At 49.3% G+C, this 25036-nt stretch overlaps 1 protein-coding gene across 1 annotated transcript; it reads right to left on the bottom strand.

Moving 5' to 3' along the window:
* Positions 1 to 6480: 6480 nt before the first annotated feature.
* Positions 6481 to 25036, bottom strand: SPINT1 (serine peptidase inhibitor, Kunitz type 1). The gene is made up of 11 exons (XM_009277538.2): positions 24989 to 25036; positions 24340 to 24812; positions 15506 to 15657; positions 13859 to 13997; positions 12565 to 12735; positions 11823 to 11849; positions 11092 to 11217; positions 10131 to 10181; positions 9145 to 9315; positions 8363 to 8419; positions 6481 to 7208 (listed from the first exon to the last, which is right to left on the bottom strand). The coding sequence occupies exons 2-11, from the start codon at positions 24767 to 24769 to the stop codon at positions 7012 to 7014; spliced, it is 1521 nt and encodes a 506-aa protein (XP_009275813.1). The 5' UTR covers positions 24770 to 24812; positions 24989 to 25036; the 3' UTR covers positions 6481 to 7011.

Here is a 25036-nt window from a genome sequence, read left to right as displayed (position 1 = left end):
GCCCCAGGGTTGGCCAACAGTGGAATTTTCCCCAGTACACAATGCTTTTAGTATTCAAATGGTAGTGTCTGGTTACACTGACTATTTCCAAGCAGAGTCCTTCAGATGCTTACTCATTTTTGTGATGGCCAGGTATTTGTATGGGTTTTACAGCCTTGTGTGCTTAAGACAGTAATGTGACGGGAACGCAACAGAAAAGGAAGAAGATAAATCCTTGCTGGCTGAGAATGTGTGCATACAGGGTGATAGAAAGAATGATATTGGGCACACACATTGTGCCAGCTCTTCCCTTTATCTATGGGGTTGTGCTCTGAGCAGATCCTGTTTCTCTGATCGGTCCCTTAGCAGCTGAATGGGGAGATAAGTGGAAGGAGGGTGGAAATTGCATGGCTGAGCAGCAGAGGGGTGGTGGAAGGATCAGTTAGCAGAAGACATGGCAGGCAAGAGGCAATTCCTGGGCAAATCTGTTTTCCATTTAAAACAGATTAGCCCAGGCTTTGGGGTAAAGGGGAAAAGACTTCCCTCTCTCCCAAAATACTAGGATGAGAGGGAAAGGAAGATTTGTTGACAGGGTGTAAATCTACAGCATAAGCAGGGATGGTTTCTAAATATGAGAGAGAACCAGTTCAAACTGGTTTAACAGAAACTTCGTGCACCAAAAACCTCTAGTGAGGACATTAGAATGAGAGCGTTGCATCCTCAGCAGCAGCTCCCATCTGCTTGGCTGCGGAGCCACACAGTCCATGTTACGACCCCACAGCCCCCCAAAGCATCTGCCTCTGTCATTAAGCCTCCTTGAGTGTGTCACAAATGCCCCTTCATCCTCTAATATAGATTTGCAGCCACCTCCAAGGCAGAGAAAAGGGTTGTGTGGTGAGGCTTGGAAGACATGGCTATCAGCTTCCGAATTTGATGACACTCTACGAAAGGACTGTTTTGGCTTGCTTTGGTTTTAATGAAGGCTCTACTGCCTGAAGTCCTCTGATTACAGGAAAAAAATCTCTTATTTCTTTCAAAACATAGTGTGTGTGTGTGTTGGGGGGGGAGGAGTAGAAGTCAGCAAAAAGATGTGGGAAACTGATCCAAATAGAAAATAAACAAGAGGGAGAAGCACCCGCATGCATTTTTTTTAAAGTCTCACTGGCAAGTTTTTGCTGTTGGACTGGTGACCCCAGGAGCTGGGGCTGGCTCTTTATAACCTGTACAAAACCAAGGGGAAGCAGACCCAGGGCACAGAGGACCCACAAGAGGCTTGGGAGACCTGAGGTCAATTCTCTGTTCTTCTGTAGGTTGTACCAGCTCTCCCCTGCCTTGCAGGTGGCTATGAGGCTTCGAGACCAGGGGGAGTATGGTAATATAGACCATAACATTACCACAGACGGGGAGGAAGGGAACAGGACCTCACATCTTATGGAGCTCACAGAGGCTCAGAGCATCTCACATCTTAGCACCCAACTCCAGCAGTGCACAATGTCCCTGCTGGTTTGACAGTACAGTGTCCAAGGCAACACTGGGTGGGATATTAAGATATTGCTGCCCCCTCTTGTGGGCATCTCAAAGGAGCTGGCAAACCACGCTGGGCAGCTGCTCTGGCTGAACAATAACCCCATAATGAATAAAAAATGCAGCAGTGCAGCCCGCAGCCAGTGGTGGAGGCGCAGGCAGGAGGCAGGCAACAGAGCTCGGGTCCTTTGGGGGTGCAGCTGGGGGAGGGAAGGGCTTCCACGATGCCTACGTGAGAGGGACACTATTGTTTCATTTAAAGAAGAGTTTCTGGCTGGGGGAGTCCCAGCAGCTCAAATTCCTGGGCCAATGCTTTGCTTCAACCAGTCACAAATACTTTTGAACAATCCTGAAGCAGCCGGCATGTGCTTCAGGTGTGTCAGGGCAGAGAACAAAGACACAGACACTTCGTCTGCACTGAGACTTGTGGAAAATTTCCCCTCTTCTTGCCGGAGCGCCTGGCTGGCTCCACAGGGCTCCTGGCCTCTGCAGCTCCTGTCAGCTGCTCGTCATTTTGTATATCCTCTCAAGTAGGCTGGCTCTGGGCAACTTAGCGAAGATGGTAATTAAACATTGGGTCTGGCCTCCGAGAAATCTCCTAGAGCTGTTACAGGAACCGATGGTAAGTTTCAAAACTCCTGACACAGCTGGAGATGAGGACATCTTGGAGAGGCAACCATTGACTAAGGGCCACAGAAACTCTGTCACGCCTCAGGTGGCACCTTGCCTAGGAAACACTCATTTCCCTGTGACACTGGTCAGCCAAGCTTCCTTGCAGAAAGGTTCCTCCATGCCCTTTTACATGCTGCAGAAGAGATCGGATCTGCTATAATTTCTATAGCTGACTGTATTTCTCTGTGACTATAAGCTATTACAGTAACATGCAGTTCTGTGCTTGATGACCAAGGGAGAGTATTTCCAATTTCTCTCTGCATTTCTTCAAGGAGAAAAAAAAACCCACCTGTCTGGAAAGTTTTCACAGGCTATCTCCCACATGGGCACTACTTCAGCAAGCAATGTTTGCTTACCACATGCCAGACTAGCCATGGCACTTCAAATCTGCATCTGCTCCATTTAGGAGCTCAACGGACACTGCAGTAGGAGCAAGTCTGGTCATTCCTAATGCTTGCAGTAAGGGGGGGAAAACGACATTCAAGATTTCTCTTTACATTATGCAGAGCTTGCCGACAACCTTATTCCTTCTTCCCCCCAGCTTTAGAGCTCTCTTTTTAATCAGAATGAACTGTTTGACCTCAAAATCAAAATAATTTCTTCCTTAAGCAATAAATTAGGCCAGAGAGCTAAAGTAACTTATCAGAAAGTATCACTGTGGCTTTTGTGCGGGGGACAATATTCTGGCCTGCCACTGTGGAGCCATCCCTTGTCGTGCCGGGGCAGCTGCTGTGTTTATTTGCAGAGCCATTGTGCCACAGGGAAGCCGGAGACACCTGATATTTAGCTGTGAGCTAATGCTTCCTGCATCCAGCTCGGCAGCCACACAAAGCCTGCGAGGTCCCCTCCAGCCCGCTGGGATTACCTCAGCCAAAAGCTCAGGCAAGCCCTCCTTCCTGCCAGTCGGAGCAAGGTGGGTCAAAAGCTTTGCTGGTCAGGAAGGGATGAGGGGCTCGATGGTCTTCCTTCTGCAGAGGTGGAGGCCACCAACAAGTCAGACTGGACACTTGTGAAGAGGCAGCAGGTTTCCCTCAGCACAGTGAGCAGCAGCTCCCGAGGCCTGGCAGGAGCCTGGCTCTGTAAGCAGTGCAAACAACCCCCTCGAAAATGCTGACCTCCTTGTGAAGAGGCAGCAGGTTTCCCTCAGCGCAGCAGCACAGTGAGCAGCAGCTCCCGAGGCTTGGCAGGAGCCTGGCTCTGTAAGCAGTGCAAACAACCCCCTCGAAAATGCTGACCTCGGTGGGGAAGACATTGCCTGCACACACTGCAAGGACAAGGGGCCGCTCCAGACCCCCGGGAGCCTCCTGCACCACAGAGCGGCCGCACTGGGGCGATGGGCTCAGGGGGGACACGCTAGGGAGCTCCGCGCCAGGAGGAGCAGCTCTGCCCAAAACCAACCAACAACTTCACATAACGGCTTGTTTCTGGCTGCAGCTAGGGGAATAGCAAGGATTTGCTCACCGTCAGGCACAGCCAGTGAAACAAGGCAGCTCAGTTTTCACCGAAAAATGCTTCTTAATCAGCTGACAGCGAGGCAGTTGTCAATTCTGGTTTTTGAGGAGGGGGATTTTCATTTTGCAGAAAGTTTCAAAAGCTGGGCTCCCATTCACGTCTGAAAAACACACCTATTTTAAAGAGCTGGGATTTCCTGGATAGCAGAAACCCTTGTTTCTGGCGGGGGGTGAGCCGTCCCCCGTGGAGGGGGTGGGAAGGCTGAAGGCGGGGGGGTGCAGGGGTGCAGGGCCTTTCCCCAGCCGCCCCACGCAGGAGCTGCTGGCGCAGCCCGAGTGACCCCACACGGTAAAACCTGGGGAATGCAGACACCCGTCGTGCGCGGTTTCAGGTGTGGGTGTGTGGCACAGCCGTTGCTGCCTGGGTCTGGCCCTGGTGCCAGCTGCGCATCTGAGCTTCCTGGGTCACGTTATACCAAAATGGAGGCACACCTCACGGCCTCCGGTCCCCCCACACCCGGGAGCAGCAGGAGCAGCAGCTCTCCTTGCAGCAGAGGATGCCCGCTGGGTGCCAAGTGGGAGCGGAGTCTGGCCCCTTCGCCTGCCCCTATGCCTCCACTTTTCGGGCAGAAAGTGCTTTGCAAGGTGCAAAGCAAACGGGAGGGCTCTGGCCGGACCTGCAGACTCCACCAGGGCCATGCCTAACACCAGGAGACACAAAGATGTGCTTTAAGTGAAAGAGACTGTAATACACATAGCCTTCTCTCTTCGGAGACTATCAAGAGAAGCAGCCTTGGTTTCAAACAGCACTCTCACACCATGGGTTACCTGCACCGTGCCGGGACTGGTGACCCCATCGGCCGAGCAGAGCACAGCTCAGCAGAGAGCTGCTCCTGGGGCAGCTCTTCAGGGGCAGCTCTTCAGGGGACACAGGGGATAACATAGACGTAAGTAGCTGGAAACGGCAGGACGGGAGAGCTGGTGTAGAGTGGGGGAAGAGAGAGGTGGTAGTGAGGTGGTAGTGACAGAGCAAACCCCACAGTCCAGAGCAGAGCGCAGGGGAGAAAGCCTTCCAGCTGTGGAGCAGCGTTTGGAGGCCCAGCACTGCCAGGTCAGTGAAGCAGGGGCAGGTTCACCTGGTTCCCATACATATCCATTGCCGATTAGCCAAATTTACATTTAGCTAACTTTACATTGCAGTGCTTGAGCGATCACCAGCCTGGAGACACAGCTAGAACAACACCTGTTTGAAGAATAGTGTCTGCTTTTGGTTTCAGACCCAAACCCCAAACCAGTCTGACCAGCTGGAACCCAGTTTCAGGTTACACCCTGCCTTGCTCTCTGGGTGACTTAGTGGGTAATCATCTCACTCCCAGCACACCTCACACGATAGTTGGCTCTCCAGGTATCCACACATGTTGCATCCCCCACTCCTAGCCCTCCCCAAGCCATGGGACCGCTGCTGGTGCAGCAACACCTGAGCGCTCTCCCCTGAGCTACCGCAGTCTGGGCAGATGAAAGCGTGCAAGATAGCAGGCATGGGAACGGTACCTGCCCCCTCTGTGGGTCATTGCTTCTCAGACACCACTCCCAAGTCAGATAAGACAAACAATTCCTTTTTATTATCAGAGTGAGTGCACACAAAAAAAAAAATATCAAGATGTTAAGTTTAATGCATAGGTCATGATAGGCTGTGGGAAAAACAAAGAGATGGAAGAAATGATACGAGACAGATCATGAAAAGCCGTGGAGGAATCTGACCAGCCCCAGGGACACTGAGGCAGATGCCCGTGACAGGGAGAAGCGTGCAGTCAGATTGCCAGCAGGCTGTGGGTTGCGGTTTCTTCCCTTCCAGCCCAGGCATCGGCCCAACAAGGCAGCTCTCCTGGAGCTGCACTTGAGAGGACCTGAGCCATGCCCTGAGCTGGGCATGGCTTCACCAGCCTTCCAGAGCCACTCTGCCCTCAGCCCTGAAAGGGTCCAAGCATTTAAACTGAAGTCTGTACACAGATTTATGCTTCTCACACACACGCACAGATGCAAACACACATGCACCGACTTCCTCTCTCTTCACAGCAGGAGTTTTCCAAGAGCAGCAGGCACTGGAAGTTCGGGGATTGGTGCCAACTCCACAGCTGACAAAGCGTACCAGGCACTTCAGAAATAGCAGCTTCTGCCCCTAACAGAAGCCCTCAGCTCCCAGAGGTACAAGCCTGGACAACAGAGATGCAGCAGTACAGATCTGGGAAGCACCTCACTGCAAACAGCCTATGGGGAAACAGACAGGACCCCGTCGAAGTGGGGATGTCACACGCTGCCATGGGGCCAGGGATGAGCTCTGGACCTCCTGGGGCTGGGCTCATCTTGCACCGGGAGGGACAAGCCAGCAGGAGTGAGGAAGCCCAGGGACATTAGCTGGTGGTATCCAGCCCGCTCCTGTGCTCTGGGAGATGCCAGGGACTCAGGTCAGGCTGCGTGCTCGGAGGAGAGCACAGTAAAATCAAAGCTGCAGCAAAGGTCCAACTGCGAGGGAGTTCTTCTACCCTCCCCTCACCATCAGCAGGAAAAGTAGGGACATTTCCTTTCCTTTCATGTGAGAATAAATAGGTATTTTCTCAATGTGTTTGGATTCAGACTAAACACTGGAAAAGCAACCAGGGCAACTCACAGAGAGAAAACGGACACATACTGTACATGGGAGGCTGTAACATGGCAGCCAGGCGGAAAAAAATCTAGGTGTGCTTTTCTATTAAAAAGCAAAGCCTAGTGATTAAAGCAAGTATTTCTGTTTCCATCTATCTTGAAAACAGGAACCACTGGAGAGTGTCACAGAGCCCTTGGAACAGGTCTGGGTGGTTACATGAATCTCACAGCCCTCAAGAGGCTCACCACGACCAGGAGGACTGCTGGGAGGCAGGGCCACCTTGCAGAGGACTGGGGGAAAGAGAGGAAAATACGAGGTTGGGTGGAAGAAAGTGGCACTGCGAACAAAAAATTGCTGACTCTGGTGAGCTTGCACCATTCACCAACGTGAATGCTACACAGATGCAGTCCCAGGGCCCTTCAGTAAGTTGAGCGGAGTTGTGCTCCAGGTTTGAGCAGGAAGAAAGATGTAATTCAGAGTTTCACTGGATTGTTTGAAGTTAGGAAGGGATAGACATCAGAGAGCATCAGAACGCTCCCAGATCCTCACTTTCCAGAGCAGCCATTTAGCCAAGACAATCACAAACACTAGTACTGCCATATCATGGCTAGATCTTGGCCCGATGCTACAAATGTCTTCGAAGAGAAAGAGTCCTTCAGGCACAGGCCCGTGTCTAAAAACAGAACTCCAGAAGTTTTGGGGAGTGCCCCAGTGCTGGTCTGGAGACAGAGAGGCTGTAGATCAGACTGGTTTGGTGGCACTGCTGTAAAACAGATGCTCAGTGTCCTCTGTGGTGGAGAGGGTTGAGTTCGTAGCAGTGGTTGGCTGACGCCGACGGCTGTTCTTCTTCCTGTTCTTCAGGAAAAAGTAGCCGATGATCACCAGGACCACCATGATGCAGATCCCGAGGAGCACGGCAATCACTACCTCAAAGGCACCTATGGGGGACACATGAACACGTTAGAAGGGCTGCTCCATGAGATCTGATGCAGCAGGAGCAGTCATGAAGAAGCAAGCACAAAAGCTGCTGCAGAAGCTGTGCTGGCAAAGGGAAGAGGTGGGCAATAGCTGGCCTGACAGAAGGGTGGTCACTGCACAACTTGGCAAAGAAGAAAGAAGGCAGCCGCATGGCATAAGGGTATGGCCAGGGTATAGCCAGCCTGTCTCTCCCAAATCATGGTTCCCATCATTTCTCAGATGCACCACGCCCTCTAAAGGCTATTCAGTAACTTTGGCAGGCTTGGCCATTTCACACTCCTATGAATATCAAGCCCTTCTGCAACACTGGCCTTGCTTCATACGTCAACAGGGAGGCCACCAAGGGGTGGTCGCAGAAAGCACCTCCTGGTTGGGATAACGCTATCAGAGTGAGCTACGGTGGATGGGCTGAGTTTGTGGAGAAAGAGCTCGTAGCAGTGCTGTGAGCGCTTGGTCTTCTACAGCCAACCAAACTCCTGCATCATCAGTGGAGACAGTCAGATATGATGCATTTGAGAGATGGTGTGAATTTTTAAATCAATCTCTAGGGTTGAAGAACAGAAGTGTATAATTTCAGGAGTTCTCTACTGAAGAAAGAGGCCTTACAGCTCTGTGGTGAAAGGACACCAACCTTAATGTGATATTCTTTTAAGAACTTGTAATTCAATAGCTTTGGTGTTCTTTACAGTTGTAGAGAGGGTGTATGGGGTCATCAGATTTCCCCATAGTCTAGCACCCAACATTATTCACATACCCACTTGGGCCTTCTTTCTTGCAGAAGTTAGTGGTCCTTATGTGAACTTGGCCCTTAGGAAGAATTTTACTTGCCATTTTTTGATGTTGAACAGTGGAGCATTCATGCAAGTTGATAGAAGGAAAATCAGGAGCCTCTGATATGAGCTACTGAGTCACAGACAAAGGAGAAATTGGACCACAGATGCACACTGCACAGAAGCATCTCTTGCCACTGCTAGCATCCCACAAATCCCACATTGCTCCCTCAGCTTCAAAAGGGGGGTGGGAGAGAAGGATATTATTTGCAAGGAAAGACAAAATATTTTTCAGGACAGGGTAAAAGCAACAAGCAAGATCTGTAGGAAAAACTGTTACTCACTTAAGATAGCACTTTGGGACTCAAAGGATTCCCATCTCCGGCCAATGGCATCTGCTTCTGATTTGGGAGCAGAGAGGGGCAAAAAAGTTTTACAAAGAAGGTTGAGAACAAGGGATAAGACAGGTTTCTGAGGAGCATATTTCCAGTGCTCTGAAGTGACTGAATGCATACAGCATCCCTCTTAGCAACAGTACTGAGCTCTCAGGGCAGGCTGTGAGGCACAGTGTAGCTGAGGGTGGTGCTTCAGAAAAGCAGCAACAGTTTGCCTCCTAACAGATACAGTTTGGCAGAATTCCTACTGTTTCAGCTGTTGGCCTCCACAGCGACACGTACAAAGCTCTACAGTGTAAACCTTTCCCTCTTGTCTGTTTAAAACTTCTGTCTAATACGTGTCATTGAGGATTTTCTTAATTTCCCCCCCTCCCACTTGGGAAGAACTGGAGCCAAGCTAGAAAGTTAGATTCTCTTTAGAGAGGCCATACCATATCTCTGGTTAGTTTTGTCATCCTCCTCTGACTCTTTTTCAACATCAGCACCCAAAATGTTTTCCAGCTCTGAGAAATGACAGGCTGCATTGCAGAAAGATGCTGTAGATACACACTGTTCCCTGTAAGCCATCGGTCACGTTGAAGAACACTGTGAGGCATGGCCAGGGTTTGAGAGCAGAGCTGCTTTAACTGAAAGCTCCCAAGTCACTGCCTCTTTGGGACCACGAATTGAATCTGAGTGATTTTCGTAGTTTGATCAGTAAAACTCCATCCCTCACTACTATGTCTGCTTACTTGTGATGCCTGAACATGATCGCATGCACTCTTCCTCTTCTTCAAAGTTGTTGTTATTGCCACCACAGCCCCCATAGGTGAAGGGGTCACATTTCTCGGAGAATGGGTTATAGTACCAGCGGGGGATGCTCTCGGTGCACTGTCCAGTATCAGGCAAGTCCACACAGTGACCTGGCAAAGCAAGGGAGAGGTGCTCTAGCCCAAGCAGTGTGTTCCCAGAGCAGCAACATTTTCTGCTCACAACAGAAGAGCACAAGCACCATGGCAGGGCGAATCCATGGCCAGAAGCAGTGGCTCTTGGGTCCCCACTGCCCAGTTGCCAGCTGCTCAAATTGGCATTGCCAAGGTGAGCTGCCACCTGCCCATAAACCCGACTAGCAAGGAGGCAAAAAGAACATCAAAGTGTGCAGTCATGCTAGACCTTGGACTCAATCCCCTGCAGAACTGACCTGTCCTCCTCGGGAGGCAGAAGGGAACATGAAGGGCCTGGACACACAGAAACCACAGTTCAGCTCGGGTCTTCTCTACAAGCAAGCTGTATTTAAGCTGACTTGGGATATACTCTTTTAGCCCAGTGATAGTGCCACTGTCTACACTACTACAAACAAGGCAAAGGTATGGGATCGAGCACAGGCATATGATTACTCGTATTATGCCATTGTTGTGTCCCCCACACTACTTTGGCTTGCACTATTTCCAAAAAAGTGCTGCAGGGTTTTGTACAGGCCAGGTACTGTGCCCAACAGGCAATATGCATGAGACCTGCTTGGGTGGAAAAGGTTTAGGCAGGAGACTGAAAGCCTGCTATAAACAGCTGTCCTCAAGGTCAGAGAACAGGCCCTTGCTCATTTTTAGTACGGGGACTAGCCAGATGCTACACCCGTTTTTGGAATTTTACAGGGAAGCAGTTTTACCATGAAACAACAGACTGAAAAAACCCCCAAAAGCTGGTAGATGTCAACCTAGGTGCTCTGGACGGTACATACCTTGCTTATGTGTGACATTGATTTTCTGCAGTCTATTGAACTCACGAGCATCTGCAAGAGAAACGTTTCATGTTAAAACTTCTCTCACCAGTTGAATACAAAAGAGATGCCTCCGTCCATGCAGACGTGGGCAGACAGGGATTTCCTGCGCATTCCTTTGCTATCACAAGCGAGGGAAAGGGAGGTATAACTTGAGGTTCTTAAATATCTCAAAGCTATGAGAGGAACACGGGAAAAATAAAATGTAATAATGAGAAACTATTCCCAATTTCCGTTCCACAAATACAGAGACAAAACTAAGGAAAACAAAGGCTGCTTTCTTTTTTTTTCCCCATCAAGAAGTATGGGAAACTGCTATCACTCCAGGTTTTAAGAAGTGTGAAAGAGCACTAGTGTAGGATATAAGAGAGGGCAAGAGAGATGAATCATATGCTTGCAACCTAAAAAGGCAACAAAACACCCACATATAGGAAAGAGATTATGGGAATTCTGTCAGAAGAGGGAGGGAGGGAGGGAGGGAGGGAGGAGGGACTGCAGACTTGGGCAGCTCGCCACTGTGCATTTACATTAGCATAACATGAGGATGTGACACTAGACAGACTGGGAGAAATCATGGTTTCGTTTCCCATCTCCGAACTCTAGGAGAGCAGGTGAGGTCATTCAGTGATAAAAATATTGGAAGGGGAGGGGAGCTCTGAAGTCTTACAGACAGGTGCAGAGAAGAGAGTCGAAGAGTATTTAAGAGGCAGGAAGCATCCCAGAAGGAAGATCAGCTCTTGCGGTCAGTAGAGATATGGGAGATGGCAGAACCTGCAAATGTAATACTGCGGAAAGAGGTAATGCAGCGTCAGGAGATAAGAACAGAAGGCACCAAAAAGCATTGAGTCAACACCTGTAACTTACATTGCACTCATCCCTGGGCAGATACTATGTTGTCTAAGCCAGAATTTGAAGTACTTACATTGTTCACAATACATCTCGTCCGATCCGTCGGCACAGTCGAGAGTTTCATCACACTCCAAAAAGGCATCAATGCAGCAGCCATCCTTGCATCTGAAGAAGGGGGACTGACAGTTCCCATTGCACACTGCATCAGAAACAGTTCAGATAGCTCATTAAAAGTCATTGTTTCTCCCTGCCACACAGATGCTTTATGAAGGACTTAAAAGCTGCTGATAGGGCTGGCAAACAAGAAACAAGGCAGATTGGTTAAGGTCTCTCTTCAGTGTCACCCTGGACTCAAAAAAAGAAAAAAAAAATCATTTCTTGTTTATAAATGTTTATAAATGAAACATTGCTCTGGGAACAGCCATGCTTCCTCTCAAAAAAGAAGTACACAGAAGGTGGAAGCAAGAATGAGCTACTCAGGAAGAATATGGAGACATAGTTTGACCAGAGAAAGTGTAAAATGTCCTTCATCACAGATACCCAGAACTGGACTGGATGCAGTCCTGAGCAACCCAATGTGACTCAAAGCTGGCCCTGCTTTGAGTAGTGGGTTGGACCAGATGACCTCCAGAGGTAATCCCCAACCTGAATTATCCTATGACATGAAAGTGAAAGGCTTAGTGAAGAAATTAGTCTCCAGTGCCTCACTTTCCACACTGAGTGCTAATCAAAAGCCACAGGAATGGACGTGAGACACTGAGCCTGAGCTCACAGCAGGATTACACAGTGGTAACAGAGGCTCACCTGGCTGTTGTCGCCCACCAACAGAACCTGAAGAGACAAGGGGAGAAATAAAATAAATTTACCACCACATCATTTTGTCAGCTCAAGATCAGCTTTATATTGCCTTCATATCTCACCTAAGAAGTGCACATTTTCTGGAAGCAAGCCCTGTAGGGGTTAGGGAGGGTAAATACAGATGCCCACCACCCAGAGACCCCAGATGAGTAATACCCATGTGAGGCAGGTCTGGAGGAGTGCAGGGGAACTTCCCACCACTAGCTAGACCGTTCCCAAACGGTCTTTCTTTTCCAAGGCTTTTGCCTCCTCCTTAAGCTGTGCACCGCAAAGGGCCTGGCAGAGGCTCAGCCCGCTGAGCTGCATCTGAGGCAGCACTAAGTCATTCTCAGACTTGGCTAACAGAGTGCCAAGGAGAAAGATTAATTTCATTTTGGGAGTGAAGCACTTCTGGCTCCCCCACAGCACAATGCTACCCTCTGAATTTAGGCTTCAGACATGACACAAAGATTTGGTGAGGGTTTCTGCAGCCGGAGGCACACCAGGGACACTGACCAGGGGAGCAGTGCTCCAGGAGCTGGGTCAGATATGTTGGCAGTGTAAGACTGGGACTCCCCATCTATAATTAGCCCGGTCTCCTCAGCTCTCTGGGCTCTAACTAGCTGTGAGCCAAGAAGCTGCAGTACCTGCCCACACAGTCATCCCAATCCTATGAGAAAGAGAGGGCTGATTTTTGAAGAAGACTCACCTCTAACGTTCTTGCAGGCGAGTTTACACTCCTCTTCCCTTAAGTAGTTATTCTTGTTGGGCTTGCAGCCGCCAAAAATGAACTCCTCACACTGCTGAAGGCTTGGGTTGTAAAACCAACGTGGAAAAGATCCCCGGCACCAACCCACCTTCTTAGGAGTCAAACAATGCTCTGTCAAGAAAGTTGACATAAAAGGCTCTGGTTAGCTTGCTTTGCCTTCACATATACAAAGGAGAAAATCTTCCAAAGAAAGGTTTATCAACAGTGTGGCCACTTGTCTGAAAGATTTATAAAATCTTCAGCAGCATGGAAAGGGTGAGTAGGGAATCATGGTGTATATTTTCTTATATGAAAGGCAGGGTCACAAAATCAAATTAGAAGGTGCCACATCCATAAAACAAAAGGAGCTGCTTCTCCACGGAGCACATAGTTACGCTGTGAAACTCCTTGCTTCAGGATGTTGCTGCTGTGCAAAGATTACTCCAGGTCAAAAAGGGATTCATCCATGGCTATTAAACACAAAGACACCATCTTCTGCTTAAAAAAAATCTCCCAGCTGCAAATTCCTCGGGGACTAGCCAAGCGTAGTAGGGATTTACTGGTAGCATGTCATGTTCTTGTACTCTTTCCAAAGTATCAACCTCTGGACACTGTTGGATGCAGTGTGCTGGATTTTGGACAGACCATTAGCGTCACTTGACATGGCTGTTCTTGTATTTTTATGGTACCGGTGGTAGGAGGAGAAATTCCCTGCTTAGCTACTAGTCAACCATTTGTCCAAGAACTCCTTGCTCCTAATGCACTTGTAATGCTGAACATTTTGATCATTAAACAAGGCCATTAAAGTAAAACATATAAATAAAGCCAGGGATACTTTGAATGTCATGCAGACAGCTCCACCTATCCTGCGGCTTAAGGGAATTAGGGCCTTCACAGCAAAACCATGAAGTCAACAAGACCTTTCAGGTTCTCCTGTCTTACACCCTCAGTTGCACCCCAGGCTTCAGCCACTCTGGCGTCACCCAGCAGAGGGCAACGACATGCAGAGAACATGGGGTTATTGCAGGCCACCTCTTCTGCAAGAGGATGTGAAAACCCTAAAAAAGATGACTATGAATGCGGAGACCTTCCACTACTGGTCAGGTGCGGGCTTTTACTGGGAAAAGTTGACACGCAAGTCCGGTCTCTTGGTTGTGCTCTTTTCCCATCTACCCCTCTAAGAAGAGCACCAGTAATGCCAGAGCAGCACCTAGGCTTGGGGACTCCAGCTAGACATCCGTGGGCTCAGGCTCACCTTCAGTCTGCTCAGAATTCAGCACCATGATGGTGATGTTGGTGAAGTCTTGCTGTTGTGCAGTGTCCGTGACAGTAAGCTGGAAGACGTACATCCCCGCCTGTAGGTTGGAGATTTCTACCTGATCTTCTTCGTGCTTCTGAGAATGCAAAAGAAAGGCTTATGCAGAAGAAGGTACCTCTAATGAGGGAGTGAGTGAAGCCATGCAAGGCCCATGTTCCTGCATTAGGAAGAAAGGAGCTTAGCTGGAAACCCCCAAGCAGATGTCTGGCATGAAAAATGTCTCAGTGCTATACAATCCCCCCAAATCCATGGGCTGGTACCCAGCTGGAACAGCAGAGAGAAAGAGTACCACAAGCATAATTAGATATTTCATATTTTGGGGCATTGTGAAGGCACGAGGGAAAATAAAAATCTTTGGAGAGGACTGAAATACCTGTAGTTTTTATTTTACTTTTTTAAAAATAAACCCTATTATGAATCATTTACTTAGTACATAGGGAATAAGCTAGGTGTATTTAAGAAATATATACTCTTTCATTTTGACTATGACAAGTATATTTAGTTGTAGAGATGGAAACGAGTGCCTATTTCTTTGCCTGCTGGGAGGTTTCTAAAAGAGAGTGAATTATTTTGTCAGAATAGAAAGCTGTGATATTATTGACACAAACTTTTTCCCTATATTTGCTAACAATATTGGGCCTCCATTTCCACACTGTCTGCCTTTTTGGTTAGGTTTCAAGAGAACACAGTGTTGCCATATATCATCTTAATGTATTAACACAGCATAATACTAGAGGGCTCTTCCCCACCCCCCACCCCCCCTTGAAAGTTGCTTTGGTTGAGCTAGGGAGAATGGAAGAGGAAAGGAGCACTTCCAAATTTCCACAGCCCCCTCAGCACCCTAGAGCTAGTCATTGCTGGTCTTCAAAATCAGCTGTGGGCCTGATGCACTCATTTGCTAATTCTCAAAAGGTGCCACAAGAGCTCCATATGGGCTCCAAGGCTTTCCAGAGCATTTTGCAGAAGCTTAACAGTAATCGTTTGCTCTTCTAAAGCCACAATTCACGTTTAACATCTATCAGATAGGCAGTGTTCACGCTCCAGAGATCTTGGAGCCAGTCAGGAGACATGACTTCTGCTCCAGCTCAGATAAAATAGGAGGAGGAACCTATGGTCTAAAGAGAGGCAAAGTCCAGGAAAAGCCCCAGGAGAACAGAAGCAGAGCCTGACTATTCAGAGCCAGAGGAGGAGGAGGAGAAGCACCAAAGTGGAGCAGAGCAAAACTAAGGGCAGGCCCCTCACTGAACTACAGGAGCTTGGGAGCAGAGGCAGCTCTTGCACCGAAGCTGCTGCCCTCTCGGGTGCTCCCATCCAGGCAGATCAGGTGTTGCTCAGGAAAGTTTGAGATGGCATCCTGGTGCAGGGAGCCTGAGACCTGGCCAAGAAATGCCACATCCCAGCAGTGTGCGAGAGGGTGGGGGCAACCACGAGGAGTGCTCCATAGCTTTTGGGAACAGGCTCGTGGGTAGACTGGCTAGAGGAGGGGAGGACAAGGTGACCTCTAAGTCAGTGGCTGTGAGAGCCCAACCTAGTGCAGACCACAGGTGACACTGAGCAAGCTGCTTCCTTCCTGCAGCTCCCTACCTTCATCTCCACGGAGGGGTCACCGAGGACCTGTTTCCATTCATAGCTGACTATCCCTCGGTCATCCGTGCTCTCTGTGCCTCTCAGCATCACTGGCTCCCCTGGCTGTACCCTCATGTCCATGCCAGTGCGGGCTATTGGAGGATGGTCATCTGCAGAAGAAATGCAGAACAAGGCTTGGGTAAGAGGCTGAAGGGCCAGTCCTTGTCTCCGTTACAAGAAGACAAGGGAGGGGGATTCTTCCAGGCTAAATCAATACAGACTTCAACCACTGAAAGGAAAACACTTTTATGCAGCTGTGCTTCTTGCAGCCTGAGCAAGCAACAGGCTATCAATACCGTTATTACTGCCCTCACTAATTTAGTAACTCCGCAACCCACTCTGGCAGTGCCTTTGAGCCAGTTGGCTCCCTGGCCACTTCTGCCCACAGGAACTACCATAAGAGGGTGTCCCTATGGCTACAGCCATTGTGCTTCTGACCGTCGGACCACATCCTTGCAAAACAGCACAGAGCAATCTCCACCCTTCACTTAGGGAGATGACCTGATGTGGGTGTTGAAGAATGTGGAACTGACTCTCATCATTCCTACCATCATCTCTAAGCACTATGTTAGTGCACTTAACCAGAGCTAGGCAATGCGGGATTTGGATGGGAAATATCCCTCCTTCACCTCATCTTCCACCCCACTCTCTGAAACACATGCCTTAAAAAAAGCACACAAATGCCATTCATGAGATCGTTATTTTTGTGCCATGCCATGGATTAGCTTACCAGCAGCCTCCACAATCCATTAAACACTTTTCCAGACTGTAAGTGTAAGAGATGAAAACTGATCCCTGCCCGTGCCAGCAAGAGCAGCCTATACAATGACACCATTGAGCCTGACTCATAACTCCTTTCGGCCTGAACGTCTCTGATCGCAGGCTTCCTGCACAGCTCAGCCCATAAAACTCCACCTGGTAGCGCCTGTACCAAGTCCAAGACTCAATGTTCAAGTTCAACCTGAGTCTTTTGTAAAGGCATCGATCGTCATTTATAAGCTAGATAGAAATCACTCTACCATTACACTGTTATATTGACTGTGACTGAAGAAGAGGATTAGTGCCCAAACCCCTTAGAAACTACTCCATCAGCTAATTACTGTCACTGTTGTAGACTTGCTCTAGAGCCTACTGAAGGGACCTTTAATATAAGGCATATATAAACAAACCTGACATTCAAAACAAGCTACTTTTTAGTTCATTCATCACTAAATTCAGTAAGAATAGAGGGCTTTGCAACATGTATTCCAGATCAGTTACCACAAATCCACCCAGAATCTTCTATTTTCTAGTATCTTTTACCAAATGAAGACATATTCATTCTATCCTGGTCTTACAAATGCTGCTGCCACCAGAAAGTCACAGGGGAAACAAACCTTCCCTTGTTTACATGTTCAAGCATTGCACTCGGCCTGTTCGGCTGCAGAATCGGGGAGGGTATACGCGTGCCAGCCCTTTGAGGTTCCCCCTGCAGCCTGCTCCCCAGCTGCAGCCCTGCAGCTTACCTCCCTCATCTCCAGGCTGATGGGACTGCGGTTTTACTGTATAAAAAGAGGTCAGCCACTTCTAGCTTGTGCAGCTGCAGGGCTTCTGGTTACGTTTATCACACCAGTCTGTGTGCTCTCTGCAGTCTGTCACTGGTTTTATCTTTTATTCCATCTTCCCATGTAAGTATTGGGTGGGAAAAATACAGGATCAAGCTCATATTGCTGAGCTTGTTCCAACCACCAAAATAGGCAGAGGATACCCAGCTGGACTGAAAGAGGCCAGGAAGACACCACCTGCATCACAAGCAGAGATGCCCACCCTGGTGTCCTTTCAGCTTTGGGTGAGGCATACCTCCCTGCTGCTCCTTCCTCAGGGCTGCATCCCAGAGCGATGGGTCCTGCCTCAGTCAGGCACAAAGACTGCTTGCTGAAAGACACCAAGCAGGTCCAAGAAAGCCTGGCACCTCTTGGTTTTGAGCAGGGCCAGCAGAACAAATAAATGGAGTTCCGCTTTATTTTCAAGCGGTCTTGCCATGAGAACATTCATAAGCGAAAGCAGTGACTGGAGCTGGCAACACCTTCCGAACCAAACAGGGAGAAACAGCCCCACAACCACCTTGTACACAGCACTACAAGCCCTGGAAAGGGGGCACATTCCTGCCATTCCTCCCAGGCAATCACCACGATCCTGCCAGGGAGAAGTGCAGCCTGCTCCCTGCCACCCTCCTGCCAGGGTGAGCCCAGTAGGTGGATGCGATTGCACAAGGGAAAGACCAGTTCTTCAGCACTGCAGAGGCCAGTCATTAATTCACAACAACTCCAAATCACGCTTTTTCCTTGTCAATTTTTAGCACGTACACTTAAAAAAAAAAATTTGCGGCCACATATTTCTCCGCAGGTCAATTTAGTTACTTTGGGTTGTGGATTGCACAGTGAAATAAAAGGTTGGTTCTGATCAATGGGTCAGCAACCTCTCCAGACCCCACTCTGATTAGCCAAATTGCCCGACCCTCCTCACCTCCAGAAAAACAGTCAGACTATTTGCTGATGTGCAGGGGCTGCCAAGGAGGAACTCCCACTAGAAACGAAGGACTTCATTTTCAAGCCTCTCCCTTTTCTCCTTAGGATGTCTGAAAGCTCAGTGACTTTGGAGTATTTCTGCTACACTGACTATACGAAGCCTCCAGTGGCAACGTGGCTGTTCTCCACCTGAGCTTCATAACCGAGTGCTGACTGAGCCACAGTGAGTATCAACAAACTGCTCATAGAAGGGAGATTCTCCATTCAGTTTGTTTTGCTCTGAAAGTCTGTTTGAAAAATGAAAGTTACCTTTGCTATAATGCTCTTCTGACTATGGAAAGTTTCTGCTGTAAAACTCTGTAATTAACAGGGAGAGTAAAGCTTTATGATGCTGTTCTGTGTCGTGCTCTTTACTGTGGAACACATGCTCCTGGGGTCACATCATTAAGTGACAACTTCCGCTTCCATTTATAAAATACATCAGGAGGTGAAATACCTTTTCTTTATGATCCCGGAGAAAAGCTTGATAGAGTAAATCCAAAATGCTTAAAAACAAACTTATATGGCTTACAGTGTATTCATGCCTCAGTCCCCGTTTTTTGCTTTTTTAAATTTTTCATCTAGTTTTAAGGCTTATGCAGTCAGTGATTTGTCTGGCTTCACTTCTGACAGTGAGTAAATTTGAACCAAAGTTGATGGGGGAACAGGAGTCCAAAGGATATTAAATTCCTACAAGGGCTGCAAAAGCAAGCGTCTAGGTGGGGGGAGAGACCCCACTAGGGACCTCGCTATCTGAACATGCAGGCACCAGTGAAGTCCCGCAGCAGAAAGCACTTGCAAAGCTCCCAGTTTGGGGATTCCTCTTTTGGAGCTCAGATATCAGCTCTTGCCCTTGAGACACAAATTCACAGAAAACCAGATTTCCTCCATTCCAGCGCTCATGCAGATACACCCTGAGTACCTGAGACTATAAAGCAATGCTTGAAAATACCTCAGAATGATTTGAGGTTGCCACTAGAAAGAGCTGGAAAGCTTTCTCATCGTCACTGAGGGGCTCTTACAGCCCGCTGTTGTCTGCCGTTGCAGGAGTAGCTTACAAATGAGATGAGTGCGGCTTGCACTGGGGACACTGAGGCACTGTGAAGGGAAGGACCTCACTGGGGACAAAAGCCGCTGCTCAAAGCCACTGGGCAGGCCAATAGCAGAGACAGGAGCAGAAATGAGGCCACCCAAATTCCAGCATCCATGAGACACGCAACCTCGGAGATTTCAAGCGTCAGAAGCCAGCTGAGCCTGCCTGCTGCAAAAGCAGATGGGCAGAGGCAGGCAGCAGCGCGGCTCTCCCCACAAATGCTAAAGCTCTGCTCTTGCGTTGCTTCCAGGGAAGTCATTCAAAAGTGAACAGCTTTCAGGGAGGGTTCATTCAAATCTTGCCCATCGACAGTAGAAAACTCTCCATTGTAACAGGCAAAGGTAATGAAGGATGCTGCTGCTGCCACAGTGTTAATTTGCCTAAGGAGGGGGAGAGGGAGAAGGGAACAAGGCAATGCAACATAGTGCCTGCAGAAAGAGAAATACAGGCTCTTTCTGTAGGGATTCATGCTGGCTGGGCAGCAAATACAGTCACGATAAAGTCATATAGCTTTCCAACAACTCATGCAGAGTCAAGCAGCTCTCAGCATTAATTTCTAGAGGTTTCTATAGTGGTTTGTAAGAGGTGCACACAGCAGGTCAACTTAACCTCTCTAAAACAATACAGCACGACTGAACGGATTATATTTTCATAATAATGGAATCTGCTGCTGCCGCCAGGCTCCTTCCATCCTTCCTCAGGGTGTGGGAAACCAGTCCGATTTGCTTTAGCGGGCAGAGGGAAAGACTCTCCTGCGAGTCTTCGTGCCATTTTAGTAAAGATGGGTTTGTTCCTCCAGTCTCCTTAAATAGCTCCAGAGACAAGACGTGAGGTAGCCACAACATGTGGCACGTCAGTAAATTCTGTGTGACAAACAGTAATTTCACAGCAAGTGGAGTAGAAGCTGCTCTTCACCTGCTCTGAGCAGGGAGCTGGACCGGCTGGTCTCCGAGGGCCCTTCCAGTGTACGTTAGCCTCTGGATCTGTGGTGTGGGTACCAAACATGCCATTCCCCCTTTCCTGGCCTGAGCTGGGTGCTGGAGGATGAGCAGCTGGCTCAGGGCTGAGCAGCACCAGCCAAGGGGAGACCAGGGACCAGAACTGTCTCAGCCCTGGCTGGGATCCCAGCACCGTTCATTTTAGTTGCACTGTGCCCGCAGAATGGAAACCAGCACGGGACCAAACATTTGAAGAGGGGTGAGCTTCAAACTTGGGGAGCTCTCCTTTTTGAATGCATTACCGAAGTTTTAACCTGCAAATCTCTCTCCACGTGAGGCAGGAGCAGACACATCCTGAACCCTGCAGTTCCCCAGCGCTTCCTGTCTCCCACTCACAAGCCGTGAATTCAACAGGAGGAGAGTGTCACCGAGCATTTCACAACCACCACAAAAGGTTCAGTTCAAGAAACGGACAGAGGTTCAGGGAGGTTATTTTCCAGTTTCACACCCAGAACTGGTTTGCCTAGACCAGAATAAGCTCGGGGTAGTTACTTAAACACTGGGCTCCATTATTACCAATAAAGTGCATGGTGAGCCTGCCCCTCCCAAATGAGCCAGGCAGAAAACTCGCACCAAAGTTCAGGCTGGAGAATCATTTAAGAGGATAGTGCCTTTTAACAACAACATCAGAGACTTCGGGCTGTACGTTAGCTGGAACAGGTGAGAGACAGAGCCAATCTGTCGTCACCAGCTTATAAAGGACTCAGAAGCTTTTGTTCTCCAAAATACTGAAAATATACTCAGATGATGTGCAGAAGCTAGATTTCAGCTCTATTCATTGTTGCCTGTACCCACGGGTTTTTCTGAAGTCACAACACCGTAAGAGTGGCCACAGTGGGTTAGAGCAGGGGTGCCTCTGTCCCTGTGTTCAGTTGCCAACAGTCCCGCTGTGGATGCTCGAGCAAGAGCAAGAACAGAGCAAGCATACGCAGTGCTTCCCCCGTAATACTCTCCCAGCTTTCAGCTACTTCCATCAGGCTCCAGAAACATTCGAAAATTAAATTTGCCCATTCAGCAGCCCCCAGCTGTGCTCTCTCCTTCAAGTGTTATCTAGTCTCCTCCTGAGCATATACAAACCTCTTAATTCAACAGGCCTGCTCCCTGTAGTAGCAGTGTGGGTCTTGCAATGTGTGGCTTTTTTGTTTAATGTTATCCACTGGGATCACTAAGTATATACTTCACTATTCACTAGAAAAAACATGCTTTTAATCCTCATTATTGCAGAGGATGTCTGAAGATTGCCACATGGACATACCCTAAAGGCTCCTAGGACACCTGACAGCAGCACATAAAGGAAAGGTATGGATGATAAAGCAGCATATAAGCTTCCTCCTGACCTTTAGAGCCAGTCTCAGGGGGCTGACAATAACCTCGGCTCCAGAGCAGCCACAGAGCTTCACATTTTAACAGCGATACAGCACAACAGCAGGAAGACTAGACAGTTTTGTCTCCAGTCCAAAACCTGGGCCAAGATTTTTTGCCTATAAACATTTGGGAGGAAAACCTGACATGCCAAAACCAGCTTCCTTAAGACTCGTTTCACCTGGCCTCTTCAGGTATTCTCAAAAGGTCCAGAAGCAAAAATGGTGTAAAGCTTCCTTATGCTGCCAGGTGGACACGCTCAGTGCCCGGAGGCTCCTTCATTTGGCCTCCTGCACCTGCATCTTCGCACCCTTCCCCTCTTCCCCTCGGTGGCAGGCAGGCACCCGCCTTCCTGCCCAGACAGGCCCATTCCTCCTGCGTGGACCCAATTCCAGCATCACGGCTGGAGGGGCTTGGGGTTTTGTTTTGGATTTTTTTGTTTAGATCTGAACCAAAATCGAGATTTGCATTCCTAAGTGTCTCATCAGCTGCTGTGGGGAGGAGGGCCCAGCTCGTATGGTCTGATTTAGCCCTTGTTATTATTTGCTATTTCTCCAGTAAAATAACTCCTTTTCAGCTCTGGATTAATAAATAGTAATAGCCCTTCGTCTCTTTTCCTGCCAGCCCTCCGATGTCATTCAAGGTGATTCAGAAAGCTTTTGGCATCAGCCAAAGACAATGCCTAAAAATTTCAGGAGAGGAGGGAAACACATTTCCCATCGAAGCACAGCATGAACATCGCAGCCTGATCCAAACACAAAGTATCAAGCTTCCCAGTGTCTGTCACTACAGCTGGATACCTGCCCAGCACCCTGCACCCTCCGAGAGTGCAAACACGGGGTGCAGAAGGGACCGAGCCCTTCCTACACCTGCAGCAGTATCGTGGTGCAAGCCCCACGTGGGCGAGGAGGGGCATGCCCACCTCGGCAGGCGGAGTATCCCTAACAGCATTTCTGGCATGTTTTTCACTTCTTGCTGATAAGCCCTCCTGGGTCTTCCTGCTCCACCGCAGCCATCCCAGCATCTGTGAAAGTAGCATTAGAGATAGTTTGCAGGGCAGCACCTGCGTATCGGTGGCTGGGATGCTCCAGCTGGGTGTCATGGATGGGGAAACACAGCACTGCTGGTGGCACAGAGAGCTCAGTGACCCAGGGACACTTTCTAGAGACCCGCACACATGCGATGCCAGCCCGGGGAGGAAGGGGTTGCAGTCTCCTTGCATGGGGCGCTGATCCACAGAGGCAAAGAGACTGAATTGCTCAACAGTACATTGTATTTTAATCTAATCTTGTGAAATCAGGATGTACTGGAGATGATGCATTCCCTTTTCCTCCTACAACAAAGCATGTAGGAGTTCAGACAGCTGTCAGCATGCCACCTCTAGTCCTGGTGATGTGGGCTTCAGTTCCTTGCTAACTGCAGCTCCCGTAGAAAGGATTTTGAGTCTGGAATGGAGGCGCAGGACAACTACTGCAGCAGCGAGATAGAGATTTACCAGAAGCCCTAAAATGCAGTGGGAAGCAACTAGGAGGGACAGAGGACAGGAGGATCACTTCTGCCACATCACTGCTCAAACCAGCGACACCCAAGGGCTGCTCCAGAGGAGCCGTGCCCTAGCCTGAAACCCCTGCACTGCTACTTAGTGTGGACAAAAGTGGTCAGTGTGGGGTTTGGTGCCATTTCACACCTCCAGCACCTACAAGGCTCACAGGCTGGCACATCCCAGCAGAAGACCAAACACCTATTCAGCTCACGCCATCGAGCCCAAGACCATGCACCCACCTAGACGCTCCCCTTGTCATCTTCACAGATCCTTTCCTTCCCCACCACAGGTGGGCTGGGAGGGGGTGTGAGGAGGATTACCCATATAGATATCCCCTAACAGCCCTGCCCAGGCATCAACATGTAACAAACTGGTTACGGTTGCCAAAGACCCAGCCAGGCTAGAGACGTCCCAGCCTCATTAGGCTTCCTCCAAAACATGGAAGAAGGAGGCAAAAGGAGGAATTGCCGTGTTTTCAGCGTTTCTGAACACACTGCCTTTCTTTGGAGACAGCAGAGCGTGTGGCAGGTGGCCAGCTCCAGATTAGTTTGTTTTCCACCTGGTTTTCTGGGTCCAGGTGCAATCTTTCAGAGCAGGGAACCAGGGACTGGGGAAGAGAAACCCACCTCCAAAGGGGGAGTTTTCTAACCAGCCTCCCCAGCTGCTCCCTCTCCCTCGCCCAGCAGCAAAGACCAGCCCCAACAAGCAGAGCGATACCGAGACACCTCGCCATCCAGGCTGCTGCTCACAAGATTCAGGCTGTGGCAAAATGAAAAGTAAGTAAGTGGATTGCGTCCTGCCTCCAGCCCCTGAGCAATTAAGAGATTAATGCAGCCCTTTAAAACGCAGTGATGGGTAGATTTTAAAGGATTTCACTTTCCAACCTCAAAGGCCTGGGGGGAGGGAGAAGAAAAACAATACCTTTTTCTCTACGTTGTTAAGTATCAAAAACTCAGCCTGCATTTGGTAAACACTCGCTCCACCCGCTTCAAATAGGTTAAAGAACGATTCCCTCTCCATTTACTAATAGGTAAACTGAGGCACAGATCTTAAGTGAGTTTATCAAAGTTAGGGAAAACCTTTGCCGCAGAGGGACATATAGAAACCCCATCTTTAATGTCGCTTTATCCTGACCATTTGGCAGCACAGCTGCACAAATGACAGCTGGAGGAGTTGCCACCTTGGCGCCATTAGTGGCCATTAGTGCTCCTCCAGCCCTGGTTTGCACAGATCCATTATGGGCACCTTACCACTAGATCCGTGATCCTGCATTGCCAGGTAGGAATCGTACACGTCCTTCCTCAAGAAGTTGAGAAAGCCAATCTTCCTGGCAAACCTGCAGACAAAAGCCTGCTCATAGAGGCAGTTGAGGAGAAAGCAGCCCTGGATGTGGTCTTCCTCTGTGCCCGGGACCTGCTCCACGAGAGCCAGGTTACAAGTGGGGTCCTTACAGCAGGCTCTCATGCAGTCCCTGCTCCGATGGACCATGGGGGATGACAAGAAGGTGGCTCCATTCTGGACGGAGGCGTCTGTATCCAGCACCAAATCCGGCATCCCTGCTGTAAAGTCCTCCAGGCACGTTTCACCGAAGGGCTTTTCCTCCTGCCCTTTGCCGAAGTCCACCACCAGCACCAAGCAGACCCAGAGCACAAACCATGGACCTGGACTCCCTCTGGCCATCTTGGCGCCCCAATCCTCACCGCCTGGAGACCTTAATCCTTTCCTGAAGGAAGAGAGAAGATAGATGAAGCCAAGAGGGACGGTGTCCAGGTGCATGCCACCCCGGGGCGAGTGTGGACCCGGAGCATGGCCGAGGCCAGGTCCCCGCTTGCCCCGGGGTGGCCAATGTGTCCCCCCACCCTGCAACTCATCCCCAGGCATGCACTCTCAGCCCCCCACCTGGGCGGTCTCCGGTGAAATCGATGTTGGGAGCAGGGTGTCCCCCTT

The sequence above is a fragment of the Aptenodytes forsteri genome, unplaced genomic scaffold (genome assembly GCF_000699145.1).
Source record: "Aptenodytes forsteri isolate BGI_AS27 unplaced genomic scaffold, ASM69914v1 Scaffold146, whole genome shotgun sequence".
In the NCBI taxonomy this organism is placed as follows: domain Eukaryota; kingdom Metazoa; phylum Chordata; class Aves; order Sphenisciformes; family Spheniscidae; genus Aptenodytes; species Aptenodytes forsteri.
Note: the sequence above shows the minus strand (reverse complement) of the source record. Positions and strands in the feature narration are given on the sequence as shown.